The sequence below is a fragment of the Onychomys torridus genome, chromosome 9 (assembly GCF_903995425.1).
Source record: "Onychomys torridus chromosome 9, mOncTor1.1, whole genome shotgun sequence".
NCBI lineage: Eukaryota > Metazoa > Chordata > Mammalia > Rodentia > Cricetidae > Onychomys > Onychomys torridus.
This window is the reverse complement of record NC_050451.1, coordinates 27,068,518-27,096,019: the sequence shown is the minus strand read 5'-3', so window position 1 is coordinate 27,096,019 and position 27,502 is coordinate 27,068,518. Positions and strand designations below refer to the sequence as shown.

Here is a 27,502-nt window from a genome sequence, read left to right as displayed (position 1 = left end):
AGCATCAATAGAGTGTGCCTGATTAACTGTAGTACAGCATATATATGCTGAAGAGGATGATTTCCCTGAGGAACCAAAATGTAGCTTTGTTGAGCTACATTTCTTAGAAGGGTGTGCAGATGGGCATTTGGACAATCATTTCTAGATGCACAGAATGGATGGCTCTTGCTGAGCTTTTGAGAAGATAATTTTAATGACTCTTGAGGGCCACTGACTTAGAGCAGATGGGACCCAGGCTCTTTGAATCACAACTTTCATGTTGAATGAGTCACGCAGAACTCAGTCTAGTCTTTATAAAAATGGATGATTGTATTTACCCAAAGAAAAGAAGCCTATAACATTCTTAAAAATTCTGTAATGAAACATATCTGCAATATTCCAAGCTCACCTGTGATGGCAATCTTGAAGTGCAATCTGGTGAATGGAAGTTTTCATTTTGGCCAGCATTTAAAATGTGCTAAATTGACAACCCTTTCAGCTAGACAACAGGGCTGGCAAACAGCTGAGATAGTATAAATAATACTTACATTGTTGAGGAAAGAGCAGAGTTATCTGGAAAATTATAACTAGATAGTTACAAAAAGGAAAACTTATTTTATGAAACAAGACTGGCCATTATAATGTATCTTAAATGTCTTCATAACGACCATCTCCAAAAAAGGATTTCTACTTCTTGGCTATCACAGGAAACTATCAAAGTAATAATATATTTCTCTGTGGATGACAAAAAAAGTGATAGCAGTGTATTATCCTTTATTTTACTCATTTGTAAACAAACTAAAAGGAAGGCATGGAAGCTCTTAGCATGCACCAGCCTTCACTATGTCTGATACTGGGTGAGCAAATTATCTCTGTGACAGTACTATAATTCTATGAGGCAATGACTAACTGGGAAAATAAAGTATAAGCATATGAATATTTGAAGAAGTAATACGGTTCTCATAATTGTTCAAAACAAATTACATTTTCCAATGAGGTAGATTTTACTCTAAAGAATTCTTACAGAAAGTCCCGCCCCAAAACCAAACATTGATCTGAAAGACACGTAGCTTCCACTAAAAATGGCAAATGTTAGGTTTTAAGCAGAGGAGTAATTTATGCCTTTGCCACCCCTGTACAACAATGCAGTCTAGTATAAGGGACCAAGAGGCCTGTGGCTTTTTCAGAAGTGCCTCAGTGGGTAACAATAAAGACATACTGATATGAACAGGCCAAAAGGATTAGTCACATAGAATAAACATTAGATTTGTCTGGCAGGTCATTCTGGAGAGTACATTACATTGTAATTCATAAAATACAGGAATAAAATGCAAGGCAATATGTTAAAAAAGTACTTCCATTTTCCTATTACATATACTGACATTTAAAAGTTTTCAAAGACTATATAGAAACATAAAATGTCATATTTGGATCAAAGATACTTTCCATTATATATGTACAGATGTGTGAAAGAGCTAATCAAAGGAGTGCAGAGGTGAGTGAAATAGCTAAATTACTGAATGTAAAAAATACCTTAAAAGCAACAATACAAGATGCCAGCCCGCCACCGAAGGAGCAACTAGATGCAAGTAGATCACTAATGCCACAGACATGTGGCAACATACAGCATAATAAAAATGGGCTGAGTTAAGTTATAAGAACTAGGTAACAAGAAGTCTGACCTATGGGTCAATTTGTAAATAATATAAGCCTCTATGTTTTTACTTGGGACCAAGTGGCTGTGGGATGTGAGTGGGAGAGATTCATCCTGACTATGGGGCCAGGCAGGACTGGAGCAACTTTTGGCTACATTTTGGCACTCAGACATGGTAGCAAGAATTTCACACCCCAAACCCGAGAAAGCTTAAAAAAAAAAAAAAGATTCTAAAACAGACCTAAAACTAGCTTCCTAGTTATGTCTCTCAGGCAAGCCATGATACAGAGTATGTGGTATGTGGGCTTGAGCTACAGTATAGTGGGTTCTTGGCATATGGGCTTGTATAGTATGGTGGATTCCTGCTGCGGTACACAGAGGTGTTTCCAAGCCCTGCAGCACACTGCATGGTGGACTTAGCCTTTGCTAGTACAGAAAAAAAAAAAAAAAAAAGGTTTCTGGGTTACACATTGCTTGTTGAAGGCATAGACCCACTGCTTCCTGGAGTAGGCTTACCTCTGCCATGTTGGGAAGCTGAGGTGGGCAGATTCAGTAGCCAAGGTTGCCACAATGGTCCTAGCCACATAACTTAGCAGTTTAAAATCTCTCCTGGTCAGAGAAGGATTATAGATTCACAATAAGACAAATTCAGATAGACTAAAACTCTAAACAGTTTACAATATGTGTAAAAATATATGTAGGCTTGGAAGAGAGAGGAAAAAGAATATATGCAGTTACATAAAAAGTTTTAAAAAATTTAATCTTTAAAGAGACAGTGAAAGTAATATAAAAATTAAGCCATGTAAAGATGAAAATTACACAGAGAGTCTGGATTATGCTGTTTTTGGGATTTTCAACTGGAGAGAGACATTTGATTGTAAAGGCTGCTGAGTTTATATATATATATATATTATCTGGATTACAAAATTTGGGTCTAAGGATATGTTGCTTTGGATTGGAAAGGAGCCTCTGATTTTGTTTCCACAGGAAACAGAGGCTATGGATTTGTTCCAGATTAAGATGGATCAGATTTGATCAAAGGAGACAGACCTCCTGAATCTTAACTGATGGAATCTATCAACAAAGGCTATAGCCGTTCTTCCTAGAACTTGACTATTATCTTGAATTTTCTCAGGATCCCCATAAGATTAACAGTGCCTCCAATCAACAGGAAGTAGCCTAAAAAAACTATGGCCACATTCCTCCAAAATAGATTATGAATGTTTGTCTTTATTTAGGGGGTTGGTTACAAATTGTTATTGGTCATAGTCAATCTCTTTCTAAAAGAATTAAGGGGTTATGATATAGAATTGTATGATACAGAAATGATAGGATAAAAGAGTAGATTATTGAAAATAATCTTTAATCCAAAAAACAACAGTTAGCTGGGCGGTAGTGGCTCACGCCTGTAATCCCAGCATTCGGGAGGCAGAGGCAGGTGGATCTCTGTGAGTTTGAGGCCAACCTGGTCTACAGAGCTAGTCCAGGATAGGCTCTGAAGCTACAGAGAAACCCTGTCTCGAAAAACCAAAACCAAAACCAAAACCAAAACCAAAACCAAAACCAAAACAGTTAATCTCAAAATATTATACATTGTCATAGATTTCAGTTTATTGATACAAATTTAAAGTTAATTTTGTTATAATGTATGTATATTTCTACTCTTGTTTAAGGTATTATGTTTATGCAGCTTATTTAAAAATGTATAGTTAAAAATAAAAATTAATAGTCATCTATAATAGACAAACTTATAGTCATGTTAGTTAGGTTTTATAGCTATGCAGAGATATATTTCAGATGATTAGGTAATCTTCAAACACTCCAAAGACTTACAGAATATGGCATTTAAAATGTTTTAAGAACGTAGACTTTTCTGGACAATGAGACACATCCACTCCTGGCAGCACCAATTACTTCAAAGGGATGATGGGCATCGAAAAAACTGCTTACTTTGTGTCAAAAGTTAGCCACTAGGAAAAAAGTGCCCTTGCCTTGACTGCTTGACTGTAAGTTATATAAACTGGACATGCAGGGCCCCTAGGAAGGTAACCACTGAACTCTGCAAGGAGAGATGGTCCTTCAGGTTTCTGCTTCATAGAAGAAACTGCCAGACATTCTACAGGACACAGGGAGAAGAGACTAATGAGCTTTGCTAGAATGGGCGGAACATTCCTTAAAATTTCCTGCTTCACTGAAAGCTCTGCCGGAGACTCTAGGCCTATAGCTGAAGACAGATGCCCCAATGTTACAGAGGAACTTTGGATGACTTTCTAGGCAGCCAAATGTCTCTGTCATTTCTAGAATTATGGAAGTTGTTTGCAATGCACTTCCTGTTTACTTAGGTAATATTATATCCATCTGGGGTCTCTGATGTAGTTGAAGACTAGTTAGTTATAATTATAATTTTCCTTGATTATGATAAAAATAAATTAGATATGAAACTTTAGACTCACAAATATAGGACAGATGATAGAATGTTTTAATTTTGCCAAATGCAAATAGATTAGATATTATAACTATAATTCTTCCTTGATAACTCTTCTAATATAAGAAATTTTACTATATTGAAGTTAAAACCTTCCTTTTTGATTAGACAGAAAAGGGGAAGTGCTATGGGATTTTTCTGTATATTGTGAATATGTGTTTCTCTGATTGGTTATTAAATAAAGCTGCATGGGCTTATGGCAGGGCAAGATAATGTTAGATGGTACATTCAAATTAAAGATGAGATGAAGAAGGGTGGAGTCTGGGAGATGCCAGCCCGCCACCCAAGGAACAATAAGATGCCAGCAGACTGATAATACTACGGCCATGTGGCAACATATAGATTAATAGATATAGGTTGAGTTAAGTTATAAGAGTTAGCTAACAAGAAGCCTGACCCAAAGGCCATATAGTTTGTTAAAAAAAAAGTAACAATACCAGGAAGGAAGAAATACAGGTATTTAACATTGTTGTCTATACAATTTTCCATTGCAGGCTTCTATACATTAGATGGAAAGAAGCTATAGAAGCTTTCCCACCTAATCTGAATGTGACAGGTAGTCAGTGTATACAATTTGTATCCCAGATGGTTATTTTTGGGACCACATGTTCCAATCTGAATTGTTGTAGAGGATGAACATGTGGCTTCGAAACAATCTCCTTCATTATGTGCTATATAGCCTTAGTTGGGGTGGTGGAAAGTGACAGTACTACAGCTCTAGATAAAATTAAGGGAATAATAAAACATTAATTTATAGCTAGTTCAACTTGCAAACCAGGTGCATCTACTAGCCATGTTGGGAATAATGATGAAACACCAAATTGCTTCTTTTAGATGATGTGACAGTATGCAAAGCCCTCTGTTTTAATAGCTTTCCTAAGATAATTCCTTTTACATGGTAGTTTCAATTTTATAGCTTGTCATGAAATATATTTCTGTAATGTGCTTTTCAAATAAAAGGTACAACTTCAAAATTATCTGGTGTTCAACTATTAGTATATATGACAGCCTGGGGATTTAAACACACACCAAGCAGAGAGTACAAGAGAATATTTTAAAAATTCATACTTTTGAGGCTCACACTGTGATCTCAGATGTGAATTAATTAATTAAGGTAGCACCACCTTAAATTATAAAGATAATATATCACTGGAATTTTATTTGGAGTAGTTTTTACTACAGAATATGTACTTTTCTTCTATCATAACAGCATAATTCGATTTTACCTGGTTTATGTTACTGAATTTAAACTAGTTTCTCTCTAAATATCACTCACATGTCAAGCATTATAGAATCTTTTAATTACTGAGTATAAGTTTCAAGTATAATAAATAATATAATTATCACCTATTTGTACAATAAATATTAATGTTTTCCTTAACTATAATTATGTTATTCTAAGGATGTAACATTCTAAAATAATGTAACTAATATTAAGGATGTTTCAATTATCTAAACTAATCTTTCTTCAAACTTGGAGATGTATTCAAAATAAATATTAAAAAATATAATTCAATTTCCGATGGCTTATAAATCAATAAATAAGAGAAGTTAACCAGCAAGAAAGTATATGATACCCCCTGCAGCAAACATCCAAACAAAAAGGGAAATCAATTTTGTAATTACACTTATGTAAATGAATGTAGTTCAGCTTTTTATTTTTTTTATATCTTGGGTTGTATCTTATTAGTGTCTCTGCCTCTATAATATGGCAAGGCTTCTGTTCCTTCTCTGTTGGCACTCTCAGGAGGCTCTGATTAACAGTAAGCCAGACAGGTGTTAGCACTGAGATGGTCCCACCACAGACTCCAGCCATATGCGGCTGATCACACAGACAGGTATGGCACAGGGTGAGCAGACTGCTATGTAGTCAGAGTTTGGGGAGAAAGCATGATGAATTCATTTTCCATTTGATATAGTTATCACTAAATATATTTTTGTATAATAAAAATTGAAGGGCACCAGAAATAGAAGAGATAGTAGGGAAAGAAAGCACATGACATGGAATCAAATTTAAGCCTGTAGAACTCAAAGTCTTCATTTCCCCACAAAACTTGATTGCTTGAGGCTTATGCGTCAGACAGAAGAGCTAAGTTCCTTAGGACATGCTTTCATTGTTTCCCAGGAACTGCTCTTTCTCATCTGTCAGGAAATTTACACTAGTAAACTAAGTCTTTGGGTTAGAGAAGAAAGATGGTGCTGTGTGCTCCTTGGAAAGACATAAGCCTATCCCTTGTAAGTATGGAATGGTGAGAATAAAGTGAACATTTTGGCCAAATAATACCTTAGAAGTGATGACATGGGATGGAAACTCTAGTAGATGACAAGGACAAAAGTCTATTTATAGTTTTTATAGCTTAATGCTTTAGGGGTAAAGGACATAGGTATGTCCAATATTTAAATGTCCAACATTTAATATGGTGGCATGAAATACACTGTGTTTGACATCATGTATTACTTCAGCACATGCAGAAGCCAGGATATTATATAAAAAGGATCCTACATATATTTTGTGGACAAAATTCATTAGAAGATGTAAGCCTCATAGTTACCGTGAAAGCTCTAAGCAACAGGCCCATATTCTTGGCTGCCTCAGAGGTGTGGACCTCATCTACAATGTCCACAGGGCATTCTTACTCAGTTATAGTAATTTCAGAAACTTGTAAGCATATATAAAGAGTTTTTATAATTATTTCTATATCATATTATTTGCACTTCTTAATTTTCAACTTGACTATGGTGCTTCTAAAATGTTTCTTCAACACATTGTTAAGAATAAAGATAAAAGAACTGGGCATGGCGGTGCATGCCTTTAATCCCAGCACTCGGGAGGCAGAGGCAGGCAGATCTCTCTGAGTTTGAGGCCAGCCTTGTCTACAAACAGAATTCCAGGATAGCCAGGACTGTTACAAAGAGAAACCATGTCTTAAAAAATAAAATAAAACAAAACAAAAACAAAACCCAAGAATAAAGATAAATATACATTTAAGGCTGGGGATATGGGTACAGTGCTCACCTGACAAGCAGGCAGACTCAAATTTGATCCCTAGAACTCACATAAACAGCTGGATGAGGTAGATAATGGGAAGGCCTAGAGAGGCCTACCAGCATAACCTGTTTAGTGAGCTCCAGGGCAGTAACAGATCATGATTCAGAAAGAAAAAAAGTGGTGGAAATGACACCACGACCTCCACATTGTACACAAGTGCCTCCAACATTTTACACAAACTACATATGGACACACACATGCACACAGAGAGATGAATTACATACTTCCCAGATTCACTTCACATAGAGATAAAGTTGTAGTAATTAGTTTTTAAATAAATATTTCTAATCCATATTCAGTTTGAGTTCCAATAAATGTATAAGAAAACTTTTTATCAGTTTTCTAACGTAATATTTTATATTCTAAATAATTCCAGACAAACACCTGTAAGGAGAGTCCCAGTACTAATTCATGATTCATTATCTAAACTTTAATTGGCACAACTCTCGAAATTCTGGGACCATATGGAAAATAATGAGTCCTAATAGGTCTAAGGTGAAAAGATGGCAGGGGAGAAAGGAGCCAGAAAAGTGTCATTTCTGAATGCACAGCACAGCCTCCCCAGAGACCCTGATCACTGAGCTTTTTAGTGGTCTTGCTATCATGTACTCAACTATAAATTATTTCTAATTCTGTGAGGCAAAGATTAAAATGAAAAAATATAAATAACTGAAAAATTGGCTTCCATAATTAAACATGAAATTGGCTGTTAATAATAAAAAATCCAGAAATTTTGAGTTACCATAACAACCCGATGGAACTGTTGACTGACATAGCAATCTGCTGCATTTTTATAAATAGCAATTGATTCCCATTCTTTCATTCCAACTTGTTTTAATGCTTATTTGCACAAATGGAACACTGTGCTTTAAGCCCATTTTACTTATCAAGCTGCGTACCTCTTCACTGCTGTCAGTGCCATAAAAGTCGTCTTCCAAATGGGTGTCTCTCCTTGTCACACTGTTGTCCTCTCTTGGGTCCAGAATAAATGGATACCCCTTTGGGGACATATCATGACTCTTCCCATGAGGTGCTGATCTTGGTCTAGATGAAAAGGTGAAAATGTCCTTGGGAGCCATCTGGGTTTCCTCTGCCTGGTCAGGTTCATGGTCCTTGCTGGTTTCTAGCCGAAGGTTTGAAACAGTGCATGAGTCCCCATCTAGGAGCGAAGATGGACTGCCACATGCTGGGTCAGAAGTCAGAGCAGCACTTTCAGGAAATATCCACTCATCTGACATTGGGAAAGGTGTTAACAGTAAGAGTTGTGTTCCATTAAATGTTTGTTTAGGTGGTTAGGGTAACATTTCTTTTGAAACAGAGGTTTTTCAAATAAGGAGAAGCCAGGGGAGGCATTTTCTCTATCATCTTGTGTCTTGCTAAACAGTTACTCACAGAACGGTGCCCACAGCCACAGGCAACTCATTTACACTTCTTCACCATTTGAGTTGAAACTCTGGCCAGGAAATTTTTAAGTCTGAAATAATTATCACCTGTCTTGCAGTAAGTTCTTTATAGCACAACCTCATTAATTTGACATCCAGTGAGGGAAGTTGTCCAAATTTAAAAGGATTTGAGTTACTAATACCTCCCTTTTTACCACAGGAAGACAGTACAGTATGTAATAAGCTTTTTAAAACAGACCATCTGGTTACTGTGTGGGTTATGAATCAAGGAAACCATGGACGGATGATGAACTGTCTATTTCTTGGCCTCTTGCTGACTGAAATAATTCACAGACTAAACTGAGCAGACATTTCAAGTAACTCTAAATCCACAGAAATAATGTTAATTTGAGTGGTGGTTTCTGAAGGTTGAAATAGAATTTTATATTTAATTTTAGAAGTTTTGATATAATTTTTTATTATTTGTTTTCTTTAAAAATTCTGCATACTACTGAGAGAAATTTTTTATCAAATGTTTAAGAACCCTTCCATCTTTTGTATCACACTGAAGTAGTTTTATAACTATGATCTAGGCAATGTGAGAGGACAATGTTGATAGGAAATGCAGTTAAATGCAGTCTTTGCTTCCTTTCTTTAGGAAGACTGCAGGAGAGAGTCCTTTTTCTTGAATGCACTTTTTCTCTCCAAATTGTTTCAGTGTGGGGGCTTATACCTGTTCTGCAAAGCCCTTATGTGGATGGAGTAATTTATGCTGGACCCTTAATCTATTACAGCTATGACTACAAGAAAAGTAACCACAGGACATGTAAGATTTGCCAAGTACAAAGCCTATACCGTGAAATTGAGACCCAGAGACCTCTTCCAAAATGACACTGATGGCACAAATGACAAATGTTCAAGACTGCACTCATCAGTCACTCACCTTGGACTTGCTACACAAAATGACTGGGAGGTAAAGGAGTTGATGAAATATGGTAGAGCAGGACTTGTATTTTCAGGTTCATGGCCAGAACAGCCTGAAGCTACTTTATCTCATACCTGCCCAGTAGTCCAGGTGGTCTGAGTCAGTGTGGGCATCGGAAATGAACAAGTTGACTGGACACTCCTATTTGGGACAGCAAACCCTTCTGTATGGTGCTAGGCACATGGTGGGACTTTGTAAACTTAGTGTTATTCAGAAACAGTCTCTTCAACCCTAGGCTGCATAAATTACTTTGGCTTTGCAAAAATTTTGGTTAATAGTAAAAAGATTTTGAAAGGACAAAAGTCACAAACTAAAAAAAATATAACACACAATGAATCCCAGGTGTGTTTGCTGGTACTCACCCATGTTGCATGGTGTGACTTTATTGCAGCCCAATGCTGAAGACATACTACATATGCTGCATACACCATCACACCACAGTCACACCACAATTCAAACCAACACTGTCTGAAATACCTGGATTCGAGACTGCTGTAAACTGTAGTCTTTTTACCGGGCATACCAAGTTTTCTGGGTTTTTATTTGTTTTTTTGGAGACAGGTCTTCTTTGTATAGCCCTGGCTGTCCTAAAACTAGGTCTATAGACCAGGCTGGTCTTGAACTCATAGAGATCTGCCTGCCTCTGCCTCTTGAGTGTTGGGATTAGAGGTGTGCACCATCACTGCCCAGCTAGTTTTCTGTTCTTGTAGACAAATGATAGCCTGATCATGTAAGCAGAGATTTCAGTTTTCTACTGTCATTCCTCAGCATAGTACTGGGTTGGTTTTTTTTTTTTTTTGGATTGTATTGTGTTAAAAGCTTTTTTCCCCCTCCCTTTATTTCTTTTATTTTTTAATTATTTTTTGAGACAAGGTTTCTCTATGTAGCCCTGACTGTCCTGGAATTCACTCTGTAGACCAGGCTGGCCTTGACCTCACAGGGATCCACCTATCTCTGCCTCAAGTGCTGGGATCAAAGGTGTGCGCTGCCCTCCCACCCCCCTTTAAAAAAAAGATAGAATCTCTCTACATGGCCTGGAACCATGGTTGAACTCTATCACACAGAGATCCATCTACTTCTGACTCTGGAGGGCTAGTAATTCTACAGACATGTGTCACCATGTCTAGCCTCAGAATGTTTAATTTAAAAAAATTACTGTTTGAGTTGCTGGCTGAAGAAGAGGAAGAAGAAGAGGAAGAGGAAGAGGAAGAGGAAGAAGAGGAAGAAGAAGAAGAAGAAGAAGAAGAAGAAGAAGAAGAAGAAGAAGAAGAAGAAGAAGAAGAAGAAGAAGGACAACAACAACAACAACAACAACAACAACAACAACAACAACAAATCACTGAATGAAATGTGGCTCAGGATTGAGACAGAGTTTCCAGTCATTTATGAAATAGCTCTTTCATGCTGTTAGCTGTTAGCTGTGACCATGCCATTTGTAAAGGGCCTCCATTGTGGGTAAACCACAATTCCCAGAACTAAAATAACTGGGTTCCAACTTGGTTTTTAGATTCTTGTTTCCCAGACCTACTGATCTCAGAAACAACTGACCATAAGAGATGTCTGTTAGTGGCTTGGCATTCTTTGTCCTACTAGACACCCTACCTCCCAGCTACCAGCAGCAGTGGCTAATTGCAGGCTAAGAAAGGAAACTTCAGTCTCCTTCTCCTTTCCTTGATCTGTCCTTTAACCAGCCACCCTGTAATCAGGATCTGAGGCTTTCACTAGGGACCCCTTTGCAGGTTTTCTCCTGAATAAGGACCATGTTGTCCTAAATATGGTCAACCCTTTGTCTGTTCTCCTTTATGCACATCATGTATTTATGTGAAGTAGCAATTTCAGCATTGACAATTATAATACAAAATATCAATAAGCTCTGAAAAATGCTGATGACACTTCATGTCTTAAAATATATATTTGGCCACCATACATCTCATTAGTATTTTAATTTCCTTTCCACTTTAGTAAATGGTAAAATTATACATATACTTATATCTACATATTGAACAATTATTGGAAAATAAATTTCTTCTAAAATTTTATTATCACAGATGTTTAATTTGTATGCCTGTTTTATATACATATACACCTGGTGTTTTATAAAACTTTCATGGGCAAGCCTAAAGGCTGAAAGTGGTTATAAAAGCCAATGTGTTATTTTATGTACATGCATGTGTAAAGCAGAGGAACAAAAAGGATTCTTGGAATCTTCACTATGCAGTTAGACAATTTCTCATGACCTACTTGCCAAACATTATTAACTGCCAAAAAGTCAAAGTATAGGGTGTTTTACACCACGGTATACTAAATACTTCATTGCCACCAGCTTTCTGGAGATCTGTACTTTTACCTCAAGTATTTCCATATCAATTGTAATGAATAATTTGGTGTGTTTTCTTAGAGAAATATGTAAATTACCGTGTAATCACAATATTGCAGCAAACAAGATAAATGCAAGAATGATCACCTAAACATCTAATTAGTTTTTCTACACAGTCAGATTTATGCTAGAGACACTAATTGCACCTAACATTTTAATGAAGGTTTCAACACTGCATAAATAAGACTGACAAACTACAAACAATTTTCATTTATTTTCCTTTTTCCCTTGCTCAAAAACAATTTGCCTTTGTAAAAGTAGCAAACACCTGCTAGGTAAGATGTGTTGATGGGCTCAGTGATCTCCATTTATGGAGAGGATGGGAAATACAACAACAGACACTGGGCTTGTGAAAGGGCTCAGCATTAGGGCAAAGCTTTAAAGTTTTAAAGTTTATTTTTGAATAGGGGAACTGGGGTATAATTGAAGGTAAAAAAGGGGATTTACAAAACTATGATAAATTTCAGCAAATGATTGTATCATCATTTTTTTTTTTTTTAAATGACTGAGTTTGAAATATTTGGGTTACAGGAACTTAAATCAAGAGCTCTGTGGAGACTAACTGGGGAAAGTTATTTCTCTGGCCTGGTTGGAGGCCTGGCATTCCAAGATAGCCATAATACAAAAGAGTTATGCTACATGGGCAGGTCACTCAACTGGCTAAGGGATCAGCTCTCTAGAAGGAAGGACCACACACCCCTAGGGATGTGAGTCTACCTTAAACCATGATAAAGAGATGGAACAATTAACCATTTAAGGAGGTACTTTACTTTTCCTTCCCAGAATTCCTACTCCCTAACACTATGAGGCTGCTTGTCTACCACTTAGCTGACCTCCATGGTGGCATAACTCAAACATCAAGGCTTTTTTCCTTCTCTTTTTTATTCTTCTCCACAGAGAAGCTGATGAAAATTTCAGTTTGTCTGCCTGGGGTTTTTCTTTCAAACTCATAAAATTGTTTCCAACTTTCCACTTGAGCCCATTCTCAAATTCTTCCATTAACAAAAACTATGAACCTCAACAGGGGACCAAAATTTTCCTGGGAACAGGTGACAACAGTGGTAGGACTCCCCAACATTTCCAGTAAAACTTTATGAATACTAAGGATGCTCACCTGGTTGGTCAGGAGCCTGGGGTTCTGGAGTGCTGGAACTTACTGGCTCTGTCCTTGGCTGAATGATGCTGTTGAGGGTGATGGCCACTTCCTGTTCATTCCTGTTACTTTCCCAGGTACTACCTTTATTGAAAGACATATTTCCACTGAATTATTCTATTGATATTTGTAGAAAGTTGTTTTTCAAGGGTGGTATTAATTCTGTGTATTTTTATTTAATTATTTAAAAGCAAATGAGAGGTGTTCTTATGGTTCATGTGCATTTTCTTAAAATAGCTGAATGTTTTAAGATGAATTTTGTAGCAGGACTCTTAAAAGGTCTTATTAATAAAAACAAACCTGGAGCTGGGTATTGGGATGAATGACAGAAGATCAGAGAAGCAGAACAAGCCACAGCTTCCTCAGCCTTGCCAATTCCTCAGCTGATCCTGTTTCCTCAGACTGGAAGCCTCTGAGTCCTCATCCAGAATGGATCTCAGCTGAACTGTGCTGCTCAAAGTCTAAAAGCTTAACCAGCCAAATGCTTCTAGTTTCTGGTTTTCATGCCTTACATATCTTTCTGTTTTCTGCCATCACTCCCAGGGATTAAAGGTTCACTTCTTGGGATTAAAGGCATGTATTACCAAGCTTGGTTGTTTCCAATGTGGCCTTGCACTCACAGGGATCCAGAGGTATTTCTGCCTCTGGAATGCTAGGATTAAAGGTGTGAGTGCCACACCATTTTCTAGCCTCTGTATCTAGTGGCTGTTTTGTTCTTTGACCCCAGATAAGTTTATTAGGGTGCACAATATTTTGGGAAACACAATACCACCACAGAATTTTGTTAGGTTTTGTGGAACTTTACCTTAAATGCTTTGATATTTGCACAAGGACATTTTAGATTTAAATTTTATAGTATGTAATAAAAATAATTCACAAACACATAATTTTAAAGGTATCTTATATTTTTATGGATTTTATAAGAAATATTAAATTGTAATTCCTTTAAAACAAGCTCTTTTCTTCATCTCCCTCAGAAAATGGATGTGGGTGTTACCATGGAAGTAGTTTTTCTACCTGCCCTTGATAAGATCAACATAAGACCTGGAAGATTGAATCTTAACATTTTGGGAAATTGTGCTAACAATCTATGTCCTTGGACTGGATTCAAGATAGACGAATATATACATTGAAAAATCTACATAAACATGCCTCAAGTTCCATTTTTAAAGGGATAGCCACTACAGCCTCTTACATTTACCTAATGCTTAAGTATGGAAGTGTTTGTATTTGAAACTGCATCATATCTTCTGCAAAGACTCCCAAGGGAGACACAGCAGTGTAACATGAGTTCTGAAAGAGCCTGCTTTAAAAGAAAAGGCATAAATTAAATCTGAAAATGATAATAAAGTTCAATTTGAGGAGAGATTCAGGGAGAAATTTCCTCTATCACATTTGGGTTCCTTTTATGGACAACAGCAGTAGTAATTTAAGCTTTCTTCAGCCCTATAAAGGGAAGGAGCCCGGCACTCAGCACTCCTGTCTACTGAGTCTAGCCTGTCTCTGGTAGGGCAGATGCTAGAGCAATACTTTTGCAGAAAATTTGATTTCCATAATCCCCACAGAACAGACATTTATATTTTAAATTAATTGGCTCATAATCCTTTGAAATTTACAACCTGCAGAGAGATCCCACTGCCCTGAATAATACACAGCTCTGAGATAGTACTGGAGAGTGTCATACCACAGTGTGCCTCTGTGTTTTCTGTGCTGGTGCTTTTCAAGTGAGCTCTCCTGTTGTTGCTCTGACCTGCTGGTGTTGTTGAGAGGGACCAGAATAGGTAGACTGGTTGGTAAATTTCCATACCAGAGAACAAAAGCCAGAATAGAAAGTACTATATTCATTCAAATAATACAGTAAATATATTTATCACTATAATGTATATGTATCATTTTGACATAATTTGAGGCTATATAAAAGACACAACTTAGTCCTTTACAAAAATAGGTGTTAATTTGTATTTCAACATTGATGAATTTCATTCAAAGAATAGAGGGCTATAAGAAGTATGATTGATGTTATTTATACAACATGTTATATTAAAAAGTATAAAAAATGAAATTGACAGAAAAATCATTTTCCTATAGAGAGGAAGTGTAGTAGAATAAGGAGTTTTCTAAAAATGTCTGGTGAGCTGAGATCAAACCTGAAGAATTCTGAAGTATAATTTGATATTTAAATAATAATCAGAGTAGCAGCTAATATTCACTAAATACTTCATTTCTTAGAGCAGTATCATATACTTAACTGGTTTTTGTCATTGGTCCTTACAACAACCTCATTGGCGCAATGCTTGACTTGTTTTATAGAGAAGGAAACTGAGATTCCAAGAGTAACATTGTGAAAAGGCAGGAGAGGCCTTAGCAGGTTTGTACCAAGGTGCCCCACGGAAGGTGAGACATGCCTTGTGGGCAAGGTGGATGGCTGTGGGGCGGAAAGTTACTCACATGGCAGAAATGGCATCCACATGGAAAGGAGAGAAAGAGAGGAAGGGGGTGGAGGAGGGGGAGGAAGGGGAGAAGGAAGTGGTGGGGGAAGGGGAGGGAAGGAGAGGGGAAAGGGTGGGAGAGGGGGAGAGGGAGAGCTGAGGGGTTTTTCTTAAAGGGGACTTTACATAAGATGATCTCAGGAGGCTGGGCGGGCCCCCAAGGGATGGGTCAGAATACTAACACCAATGGTGAAGACCTTTGAACCAGGCACCAGGCTACAGAGACAGCCACTGGTGGAACCGGGACTACATGTCTATGCTACATTTTCTCATGCCATTTGCTATCCCCAATGGATGAGATTGTCTGTAGTGGCCATCATTCACTTCTAACTCAAGTAAAATTAATTCTCCCTTTCTTTATTCACTGAAGTCAGACCAAGAAGGGCAGAAAGTTATAAAACAACTCAAAGTCAGGTTCTGCTCTCCATTTTTCAAATAAATACAAGCTACAAATCACTTTACTTCTCTGCTAGATTTGTGCTCTCAATCTGAAATGAGACAAAAGTCTTCCTACAGAGCCATCTTTTTATATCAATGAGAGAAAATAAAGAGCACAGGAAATAAAGTTTCTGCATACAGAAACTAAAATGATGGTAAGAAAACTTAAAATAAAATAAACATGGAGTTTCCAAAATATAATGATAGTCTGATGCTATTTTACTTTGGCATCTTTATCAGAAAGCAAAACCAGGACACTGGCTATTTGAAATACCAGAATAAACAACAGAACAGAGGAGACAAAATAATTTCAATACCCACCACCCACTTCTTTTCTGGACTTAGCCCTCCCTGCCTTGAATACTGCTTGATTATCTCAGTCAGAACAACTCTCACTATTCTCCACTGGCTCTTCCTTTCTACATGACTCTTGCTTACCTGGAACAGGTGCTGTCTGCTTCACTTGAGGACTATTTCCTTTCTCTCCCTGCTGCTCAGGCTCAGGTATGAGCAAGGCTGACACTTTTGCAGTGTTAACATGCTTCTCTGCTGTAGGCTGTTGGCACAATTGGCTATTTTTGTACCCAATGGATCTTACTGTCTGTAAGGAAAAGGAATATGTATGCTTAAAAATAAAATTAATTTCTATAAAATCTATACAGAAAAACTCAGACAAATGAGTGAGCAAAAACCAGAGCAACTTCAGCTAAAAAGTGAGAGGAAGAGAATTTAGAGAAAACTAGAAATGTAGAAATGGAAGGAGAAACGTAACATGAGATGGAACAGTAGACGAGAAGACCTCCGAGACAAAAGAATAAATAAATAAAATAAAATATACTATGAGCTACACTTGCCTGCAACAGGTAGAGATGAGTAAGAAACATTCTACATGTCAAAGTCATGAAGGAAGTTAAAACAAAAAGCAGACCATTTGAGAATCTGTGCGTTGTGTGGGTACTGGTCTATATCCAACACTTCTTTTGACAGAGAAGGCAAAATATATATTTGCTTGTAAGAAACATGTTTAATGAAAAGACTACCCAAAAACTTTAATTACTTTGATATGATAGAAAATAAACAATTTTTAAGTCTTTTAAGAGCCAAAATTCCTGTTGCAAATTTACGTAAACCGACTTTGGGCACACACATAGTCAGCTTCTCTCTCCTTCCTTCCCACAGCCCACACATTACCACCCCCACCCTTGCCTGAGTGAGCTCTTCAAACCTTTAACCCACCTCACTGGAGAGCCTCAGGTTATTACGTCTGCCAGAGAGTGGAGGTGGTCCAAGGACCCTGGACCCGAAGGCAATATGGCAAACATCTTGACTTTTACTGTTCCGGATGCTGCCTCCCCCTCTGTTGATGAACTGGTCTGTTTATTAGAGAAAGTCAATCCATTAATGGGTGAAGTAACAAAGATCATGTTACAGTACTTCTCAAAGTACAGTTCAGATATCACAGGATTGGAATCAACACCTATTCAAAATGAAAATACTGTGTCAGATGCACAGAATCCATAGGATGTTTCTGATAAAGCAAGAGAACAAAGGATCATAAAGGAGGTTCAGCAGCTGAGAAGTAACTGACACTCCTTATATTACACTTCCCAAACTTATTTATGCAGCCCTGATATTCTCTTAAAATAATTTTATTTAAATTATTTCCCTAAAAAGAAAAAAATATTTTTATTATCTTTTAAAAAATGTGTATGTAGTACTTCTCAAATAATGGTAAGTAGACAATCACGCTAGGTTCTCTTGTGACTGACCCAGCATTCTATACCATCCTTTCTCCAAAATGCAGCCAGAGGTCTTACAGGAAGGAAAGTATATGTCTCCTTTATGTTACTCTGGCTCTTCAATGGCTTCCCAACTGCTCTCAGCCCAGATCACCTGTAAATACTGCCTTGACATTCCCTTTCATCTCACACCTTTGTTTGCTGTTCTTTTCACACTCTGGGGCTCCCAATTCTTCCCAAGGCACTGCTGCGCATCATCCCTAGGGTGACCTTTGTCTTTATGTCTTAGTCTTCACTTCTCCAGTCATGTCCCTGTGTCTTCCTCAGGGGGATAATTTCCCTCACCAAAGAATTTGCTGGAAGGCCACCTTTCCACATCTTTACACTATTTCCAGTAGTCTGTGCTCCAGTAGATGCAAAGTCAGTGGTAGCCTGCTTTTGACATTGTGACATAGAATGGGCATCTAATATATTTTTGCTAAGGAAAATGAATTAATCATACTGAGTACAAAGGGAAGCTGGATTGGAAAACTCAGATAGTTCTAATTATGATTATGATTAAAAATAAAAAGACCCACCTGGTGTTTTATGTGCCAATCAAGAAGGAGGGTGTGAAGGCTAACACTTGGCCTGAGTAGTGAGGCCCTGAATGTTAGCAGGGCTGTCATGACAATCTCATGGCTGTTGGGTGATATGCAAAACTTCCTACTATCATTAGACATATGTGTGCATCTGTATTTTTCTATTCACATAAATATCCATTTGAATCAACAGAACATAGCCAGTTTCTCAGGTTGAAAAGAGAAAAAAAAAACTATACTCAAATTCTATGCTACTTGTAAAATGTATTACGGATACCACTTGTATTTTTGATGATCAAGTAGAACACATTCTAGATGAATTATTGTCTCTTAGTGTTGGTTTCTCTGAAGTGGCGGTTGCAGTGTATGAGGCGGCTCTGTGGGATATAGTGTGGGCATATGGAGGATCTGTACCCTCATTTGTGGCCCTTCCTTGCCCTAAGAACTGTCCAGTTAGAAGTTTATCTTTCTTTTCAAAAACACTTTCTCAAACTCTTCATCTAAATTCAGTTTCCTTCCAACCAGTTCAAGTTCTTTTGTGTGAAAGACCATTTATTTTGTATTCTGTGTGCCTGCCTGCCAAGTCTAGTTTGGTAAATGGGAGATATGACTTAATTTCACCAAAATTACAGATGCAATACAAGAGTGAAACAAGGATTGGGGGTGGGGAGTTTAGCAATCACACTGTCAAAGTTACAGCAATAATATAAAAAATGAACATAGTTGATAAACTATGTATACTTATACTTTGAACTTTTTCATTTCATTTTTTAATTTTTTTTTGAGAATTTTGTATGTGAGTACTAGATTTATATTATTTTCATACCTCCTTCCTTCTCCAACTCCTACCATGGCTCACACCCACTTCCATTCAAATTCATGATTTCTTCAATTATTGTTTCATATATACACACATACATATAGAACATGCACACATATACAGATACACATGCATACACATACAAAACCTACTGAGTCTATTTAGTATGGCATGTGTTTAGCACTGACACTTGGGATTAGATAACTCACCAGGGAGCTTGACCATGGAGAAAATTGATTCTCCCTCTCAGCAGTCACTGATTGCCCGTAACTCCTTATCTAGGGATGGGACCTAGTGAAACATTCCCCATCCACATTGGCATGCCAATTGTTGTTGCCACTATGCAGGTCTTTTCTATGCAACCATATTGTTGAAAATTCCTTGGTGTATCCTCCCCATAATGTCTAGAAAACATTGTCTAACAGCAAGGCAACCTGGTCCTATGGCTCTTGCAACGCCTTACCTCACACAATGTTTCCTGAGTCTTAGTTAGGTGTAGGGGATGTGTTACATACAGATTTATCAATTTGGGCTAGCACCTCACGGTCATTCATTCTCTGCATTTTCACCCAGCTGTGGGTCACTAAAGTCTCTACCTGTTACAAAAATAAGCTTCTTTGATGATGAATGAGAGACACATTTATCTCTTGGTATAAGGATAAGTATTATTAGAATACAACTTGGAAATTTTATTAGTTTAGGCAAATGCAGTAGTACTTCTCCTCTAGGTGGCTGGCTAGGTTTACAGTACCAGGTATGAATTCACTCCTATTGAATGAACCTTAAATGCAGTTAGAAAACTGTAGGTTATCCCTAAAATATGTATTATTTTGCTGTTGGGGTTCTTAGCACTATTGGTTACTTTTCTTTATGGAAAGCTTTCACAGCACCTTCTGATACCATGAGACCTAGTCATCAAGGAGGAAGCTTTCAAGTGAGTTCTAACTTGAATCCTCCAAGTTCTGTATCTGAAATGACTGTGGTGTTTTCAGCAAAAAGCCTCTACCTTCACTTTCTAGAAGGCAATTTAGGGCAATGGCAAAAGATTATATTGTTCTGAGGTCTTTTGGACTCTCCTGTAACTGATGACTCAAAAGAAGGGTTCTCATGCCTGGTACCTGGTATTTTGTTAGACATGTCTCTGGCTCATGTTTCAAGTATTATCACCTCAAGTGGTGCAACTTCATTTAAACTCTACACACACACACACACACACACACACACACACACACACACACACACACACACACCACACAATGTTTTAAAGTATGCTTTTAAAATAATGTTCCTTAGTAGCTTTCTCAAATATCATTAGTGTTACTATCTCTCCTCCCTCTCTCTCCCTTTCATATTAACATCCCTCCTTGCTCCCAGTTAAAGTGACCTCCCCACTTCCCATTTACTTCTTGAGAGCACCCTGTTCTTAAAGGAGTGTTTCACTCAGTGATGAACATGTAGTGATTATTAAAGATACAGCTAAAACTGAAATGCTGTCATCTTAAATCTCACAAAACTAGCGTTATAGGTAGCCTCCCAGAGATGACCCCTCGGACACAGTTTACAGCCAATTGAAAGTTTTTATTCCAGCTGGCTGGGACCACACCCAAGTGTTGGGGGGTTATCTAGGTGTGGCCCTGAGTATTCAGAACATGGGACTTTTAAAGGCAGAAATCATGTCCTGGCATCTTGATTGGCAGCTACAGGGGGGCCTCACAGAAGTAAGCAGTTTGAAGCAAGCAGTTTTAACAGAAGCTAAGACAAGCAGTTAGCTGGAGGGGGTTCTGTAGAAACAGGCAGTTTAACACAAGCTGAGACAGGTGAACTAGGGCATCCTGACCTTTGGTTCCTAGAATAGAGCTGGGTCATTTCCCATGGGGTTCTCCATCAAGGAGATCAGATTCTAGTTAAACCTGGAATGACCTCAGCAAGAATACAAGATGGAGGAACCTCTGCACTGTCTTGCCCTGTTATACTAGATAATATTCTGGATCTTAGAAGATCTATTATAAAGCTTCATTATAGAATAATCCACCGCAGTGGATTTAAATTTAAGTCTACTTAAAAAAACACATTTTTGGCTATAAAGAGTACAAATACCCTATTATTTAAAGATATCTTTAAGCTTGATACCACAATGAACATACTGGTTTTGTAAATCTTGTTTGTCCTAATAATTCACTGATTAGAATTATATTAACTATCAAAGAAATTATCCTACAATGTGCAGTATGTTCCACATTTGTTAGTATAGGTTCCTAATTAAAAACTACCAGGTAAAGTAATTTAGGTTTTCAGTTTATAAAATAAAAAGTAGAAGGGACAAAGTTTCATTAACAGGAAAAATCTTAATAGGAGGAAACCATAAGTAGAAATGCATGTGCTTTGAATTTTAAATTAGCTATTTTAAAAGCTGGTATCAATCTGCATAAAGTGAGGTTAAATATCAAGATTAGATTAAAATCATGCTTGAGGCATTTCATTTTTTTTTTTTTTTTTTGAGTTTGTAAAAAGTGAACTTCGTGTAAGTCAGGGATTTACCATTAATTATTTTGCTATTTTACTGAGGGGTGCATGCCTTTGTAGTTAGATTGTAAAACCTGAGGGTGTACTCTCTAATTGTCTTTTAGAGAAAATAAACACTCATTTTTTGTCTCAAAATACTATGTTCTAATTATTATAGTCATTTAAGCTTGCAAAACAGACCTATTACAGATCAGGTCTCAGCACCGAAAGGCAGGCCTAACACTTTCATCCACCATTTCACAGTCAACTCAGAGTGAAACTTGAAACCAGAGACCAGATTTGGGGTTAATTTTTATTTTAGCACATTGTGTTGTTCTGTAGTAGGTATAAAACATGAGCAAATATTGATTCTAGTATGGTAATATTATTTTAGAGCAGGCATCTGACCTTTCTAAGCCTTATTTCTTCATTCACAACATTGGGATAACAATGTACTTAAGTCATGGCATTTTCTGTTAAGATTATATGAAACTAGACATACTTCATGTTGTGTCTCAGAGGGAGTAGATGCTTATTAAATAGATTGCTAGTACTTTCCATCTTGAATAGTATTCAAAGCTTACAAGATCTATTTATTATCATTTATTCCTGTCTTCATTTATTCTTTAGTAGTGACTAGGTGCTTACCCTGGTTGGCATTGAGTGAGACAAGGAATAAGATGGAACACTACTTGATTCAATGAGTTTACAGTCTCATGGGGGAGATGGATTTTAAAGCAAGAAATTAATAAACAGTTCAATGATTGTGATTATAGTAAGGGGCTACAAAGGACAAGTATAAAGGGTTCTAACTGTGCTCAATGTATCCAATCTTTCGGGTCTAGGGAATCCCTTTGAGATTTAAAGGGTAGTGGATGCCACGAATACCCATGCAGTTCTCAGTCCTTCTCTATCTCCATAGAAGAAGAAGAAACTAAGCTATGCTCAGTGAGCGGGGGCTCACAAACCAATTTTGCGCCCTCCCTCTTAAATTATACACAATGCTGCCCTCATTTAATAGCAGTTCAGTTAAGTCCACCTAACTAACAACATTTGTTATTATCTCAAAAATGGATGATTAATGATTATATTGATAGCTACCAAAACTTCATGAATATTATAATCTAATGCATGTCAAGGGGGACTAAGGAGGTCTATGAGGAACTAAGCAGCTAACATATGACTTTAACGACTTGTTTCTAAAGGAGAAAAGCAGGGGGAAAGATTAAGAGAAGGACAAACTAAAGTGGCTTTAAAGGTTGGCAAGCAAGGCATTCCAAAAGGCACTTGTGGGATGTGGGATAACCAGGTAACTTGAAAGTCTATGCCCAGTGTAAAGGATTTGACCCAATGCTGTTTTTAGATTGTTGAAGGACTGTCAGTCTACAAGCCATGGAAGTATGATGAAAAGAAAAGAAGATAGGTAAATGTCTCAAGCAGGAAAGCCTTGGGAGATTACAATCTAACTTCAACTTTTGCAGATAATTAAAATCAGTATGTAGTCTTATCTCATTAATACAAAAAGTTTATGACACCTTTGAAAATCAATAGAATAATATTAAAAAATACAATTAGATTGTATCTTTCTGTGCTGAACTGAAGTAGGAACTTAAGACAGTTTGTGTGTGAAGCTGGACCAGTTCTGCAAGATAAAAGGCCATGAGGTGGATACTACAGGGTCTTGATTTATTGAAAGGCAAGAACTAGCCTAGTTTTTGTTTCTTACGCTTAATGAGGAAAAATACAACTAATTTTAAGGAAAATGGTCTTACTTTGAGAAAGCTTTCCATTCTGAATAAGGAGCACAATTTATTTGGTCCAGGATGTGGCTTGGAATTAGGGCATTTCCCCATAAATCCAGTAGGCTTCTGGGAGATTGCCTTCAAATTTAGTTTTAGTGCTTGTAACACAGTGACAGCTCACTAAATGTTAGCTTTGATTATGACCATGATGAATTGCTTGTAAGTATCCTTAGTGTTTAAATCATCTAGTTAGCATTATTATATTCATTTATTTGATCACTCAGTCAACAAGTGTTTCCTGTGCTCCTTGTGAGTACTAAGTATTAAAGTGCTAAGTACTAAGTTAGGTGGTAGGGAATACAACCATAAATGGGATCTTGTAATGTCCCCCACCACCATAACATCCCCCTCCCTGTGTGTGTGTCTGTGTGTCTGTGTGTGTGTGTGTGTGTGTGTGTAGGTGTACGCACACAGTGTGCCTGTGGAGGTCAGAGAACAACCTGCAGGAGTCAGTTTTCTCCTTCTACCGCGTGATGTTCAGGGGACAGAACTCAGGCTATCAGGCCTGGGTAGCAAGCACCTTTACTTATTGAGCCATCCTGTTAGCCCAGGATCCCTATAATTTTTGGGGTAAAATAACTAATAAAAGTGAACTAGAAAATACACGGTAGTGAACAAGAAAATACAAATGTGCAGAAAGTAAGACAAAATAATGTGGGAGGATCAGAGCCTTGGGGATTACTGGAAGACACTAATGAATATAGAGACTAGCCATTAGTGATAATGTATCTGAAAATATTCCTAACAGCCAGAAATTGGAAACAACTTAGATGTTCCTCAACAGAAGAATAGAATAATAAATGTCCATTTACACAATTGAGTATTATGTTAAAAATGACATCATGAAATTTGCAGGCAAATGGCTGGAACTAGGAAAAATCATCCTGAGTGAGGCATCTCGGACTCAGAAAGACAAATATGGTTGTTTATATGAGGATATTAGCTATGAAGTCAATGACAGTCAAACTACAATCCATAGAATCACAGAGTCAAGAGTGAGGGACTAGAGGTAGTGGATATACCTCATTAGGAAAGGGAAACAGAATAGATAGTTATAGATGGGTGGTGATGGTAAGGGGCTGGAACTGGAGGATCAAGTGGGGGTGGAGAAGATTGAGGGAGAGAAGACAGGGAGAGGAAACAAAAATTAAGGGATGTCTGAAGGGTAGTATGGCAACCTGATACAGTAGGAACTTCCTAACACACACACACACACACACACACACACACACACACACACACACACACACACCTACCTAAAGGAAATTCTCAAATAATGAGGGAGACAGTCCCAACTGACCATCTCTTATCACCAAACAAAGCTTCCAGTACTGGGTTTGAGTTCCATCTAATTGAATTGTTGGCCAAAGGGGCCCCATGAGAATCCCCAAATAAACTAGGTTGTTGCCAAGATTACAGGTTGCTTACCACAAACTCATACCTAATAGGACAGTGATGGGGAAGGGAAGGGCAGCCCTGGTGGTTGACAGGTTACAGAGAGGAGGCTAGGAATAGATAGAGAACTGAGTCAGGTACAATCTTGAAGCCTGACTGATTGATGCTTCTTTATTTATCTAGAATTTAGTAAGCATGGATAGATTTATGCTGTTCCAAAACATAGGTCATATTATTTGTGTTCTTGGATATGTGTTCAGCTTCCTTGTGCCTATCTTTTAGTCATCATTGATAAACTGTGACAAAACAGATTTATTTTTTAAAATAATTTTACAATCTCTGAGGAGCAGCATCAACCACATAACACAACTTCTAGGCAGCTCTTGCAGCTTCAAGGACACTAGACACAAAATCTCTAAGCCAGCCCAGGTGTGGGCGGCCATCCCACTCCCACTTTTCCCCAGGGTATTCTTGAGCAGGAGCAGCATGAAATATTACACAAAAACTTAGAGGGAAAAGAAACAGAAAACACTGAATAGCCTCGGGAGGGCCTGGATCCTAATCCATCAGGCCCTGAACTGTCTCTCCCAAAGGGCTTTCAAAGGAATGCCAAGGGTTGGAGTAAAAGACCTCCCCCCCAGCACAGCCAAGTACAGACCATCCCAAACACCTGGTAACCGTGCATGTGGCCAAGCCATCCCCTAATGTAGCTGTCTGTGTAAAACAAGCTCAGATCTCACTAGGAAACCTTTGTGGACTCCCACACCCTACATTGCTATGTCCTGAGCAGCATATCATTAACTCTTAATGGTCAGCGTGTCAATAGGCCCAAGAAATTCCTCAGGCCAAAGCTGCTGCAGTCATTATTCAGTTTCTGGCATAAAACAATGCTTACAATTTACATTTGCTAAATTTATTTATATGTCTAATCCTGGCATTCTTTTGCTCCTTGGTCATATGACAACTCAGTGGCCGTTCACAAGCTAACTTTTCTAAGAAAGGGAGGTCCTGAAACCTCATTCTTTTATCATCTTTCCACATCATTCTTTGCTCATCAATATAAGTTCCTTGCTTTTCCTGTAAGGCAGAGTTACTCTCTGAGCCTGGGCAGGAAGGCAGCCAGCATCCATAATCATGATCTGTCTGTCTCCACATGCCTCAGGCCTGGGTAACAGGTGTGCTCTCAGTTGCTTGGCTTTGTTCATGAGTGCTGGGAACTAAACTTTGGCTCTCATGTATGCACAATGACCATTCTGAACTATCTAGGCATTTCTAGCTCCCAATACATATTCTAAATTCCCTTCAGACAAAAATAAATAAATAAATAAATAAACAAACAAACAAATAAATAAATAAATAAATAAATGAAGGAATGAATGGTTGTGCTGTTTTATTTTTTATTGAAGATAGGGAAAGATAATATACAAATTCAAATTTAAAGGATGAGTTTATTTTTGAATCATCAGACAATGGAACTAAACATTATGTGATCTCTTTAACCAACAAAATTAAAGAACTGTCTTCCTAGCTTGTGTTTAGTTTTAAAGTTCTTATACATTTTAGATGTTAATCTCTGTTAGAGCTGCAGTTGTGACAGAGCAAGGCAGCACAGAGGTTCCTCCATCTTGTGTGCTCACTGAGGCTATTTTAAGTTTAACTAGAAATCTGACCTCTGTTATGCAGAATCCCAAGGACAATTACCCAACTCTATTCTAGGCACCAAAGGTCAAGATGCCCCAACTAATTTATCTTGGATTCTGTTAAACTTCCTGCTTATGCAACACCTCCCCTTGCAGCCTCCAAACAAGACAACAAGATTTGACTTTGTCTTTAAAAGTCCTTTGTGCTAAATGCTCAGGGCTACTCCTGGGTCCTGAATACCTGAGTGTAATCCCAGCTGGCTGGATAGACTTTCAGTAGCCTATAGATTTGTATCTGTGTGGTCTTCTCTGGTGGGCTCTCTATCACACAGCAAAGATTTTTCTCCCACTCTGTAGGCTATTTCTTAATTCAATCAGTTATTTCCTCTGTTTCAATTTCACATCAGTTGTCAATTCTTGGTCATATTCCTTGAGTCACTGGAGTCTTTTTGTTTTTTCAGAAAGTATTTGCATATGCCTATATCTTGAAGTGTATTCCCACCAACAGTTTCAGAGTTTCCCATCTATAATTAATATCTTCAATCATTTTGAACTGATTGATGAAGGTGAGAGACAGGGATCTAGAGTCATTCTTCTAGGTCTGAATATCCAGCTTTTCCCACACCATTTGTTGAAAAGGCTGTCTTTTCCCCACTGTATGTTTTTGACACCTTTCTAAAAAATCAGGTGGCTGTAGCTATGCAGTCTGTCTCTGGTCCTTCATTCTATCTGTTGATCTATATGTCTACTTTTGTGCCAGTACTATGCTGTTTTTGTTATTATGGCTCCATAGTATAACCTGAAATCAGGCATACTGATATCTCCACTATTGGTCTTTCTCCTCAAGACTGCTTTGGCTATCTGGGGTCTGTTATGCTTGGATAAAAAATTTAGGATTCATTTCTGTTTTTCTGTTCATGTGAAGACTGTCACTGGACCTTCCATAGGGTTTTCATTGAATCTTTAGATTGGTTTTGGCAATATAGCCATTTTCACAATATTTATTCAACTGACCCATTAATTATGGGAGGT

General features: G+C 37.7%; 1 protein-coding gene across 5 annotated transcripts in view; it reads right to left on the bottom strand.

Annotated features, from left to right (window-relative positions):
* The window catches only part of Cfap20dc (CFAP20 domain containing), a 255,472-nt gene that overhangs the window by 90,686 nt on the left and 137,284 nt on the right, over positions 1–27,502 (bottom strand). For 4 of the 5 annotated variants that reach the window (XM_036199888.1, XM_036199889.1, XM_036199891.1 and 1 more), the window contains 4 exons: positions 17,228–17,364; positions 16,430–16,592; positions 13,026–13,148; positions 8,067–8,398 (listed from right to left, as the gene is read on the bottom strand). In XM_036199888.1, the coding sequence (XP_036055781.1) occupies positions 8,067–8,398; positions 13,026–13,148; positions 16,430–16,592; positions 17,228–17,364 (755 nt within the window). The remainder of the gene's footprint in view (positions 1–8,066; positions 8,399–13,025; positions 13,149–16,429; positions 16,593–17,227; positions 17,365–27,502) is intronic. The other variant, XM_036199890.1, reaches the window with a different exon arrangement.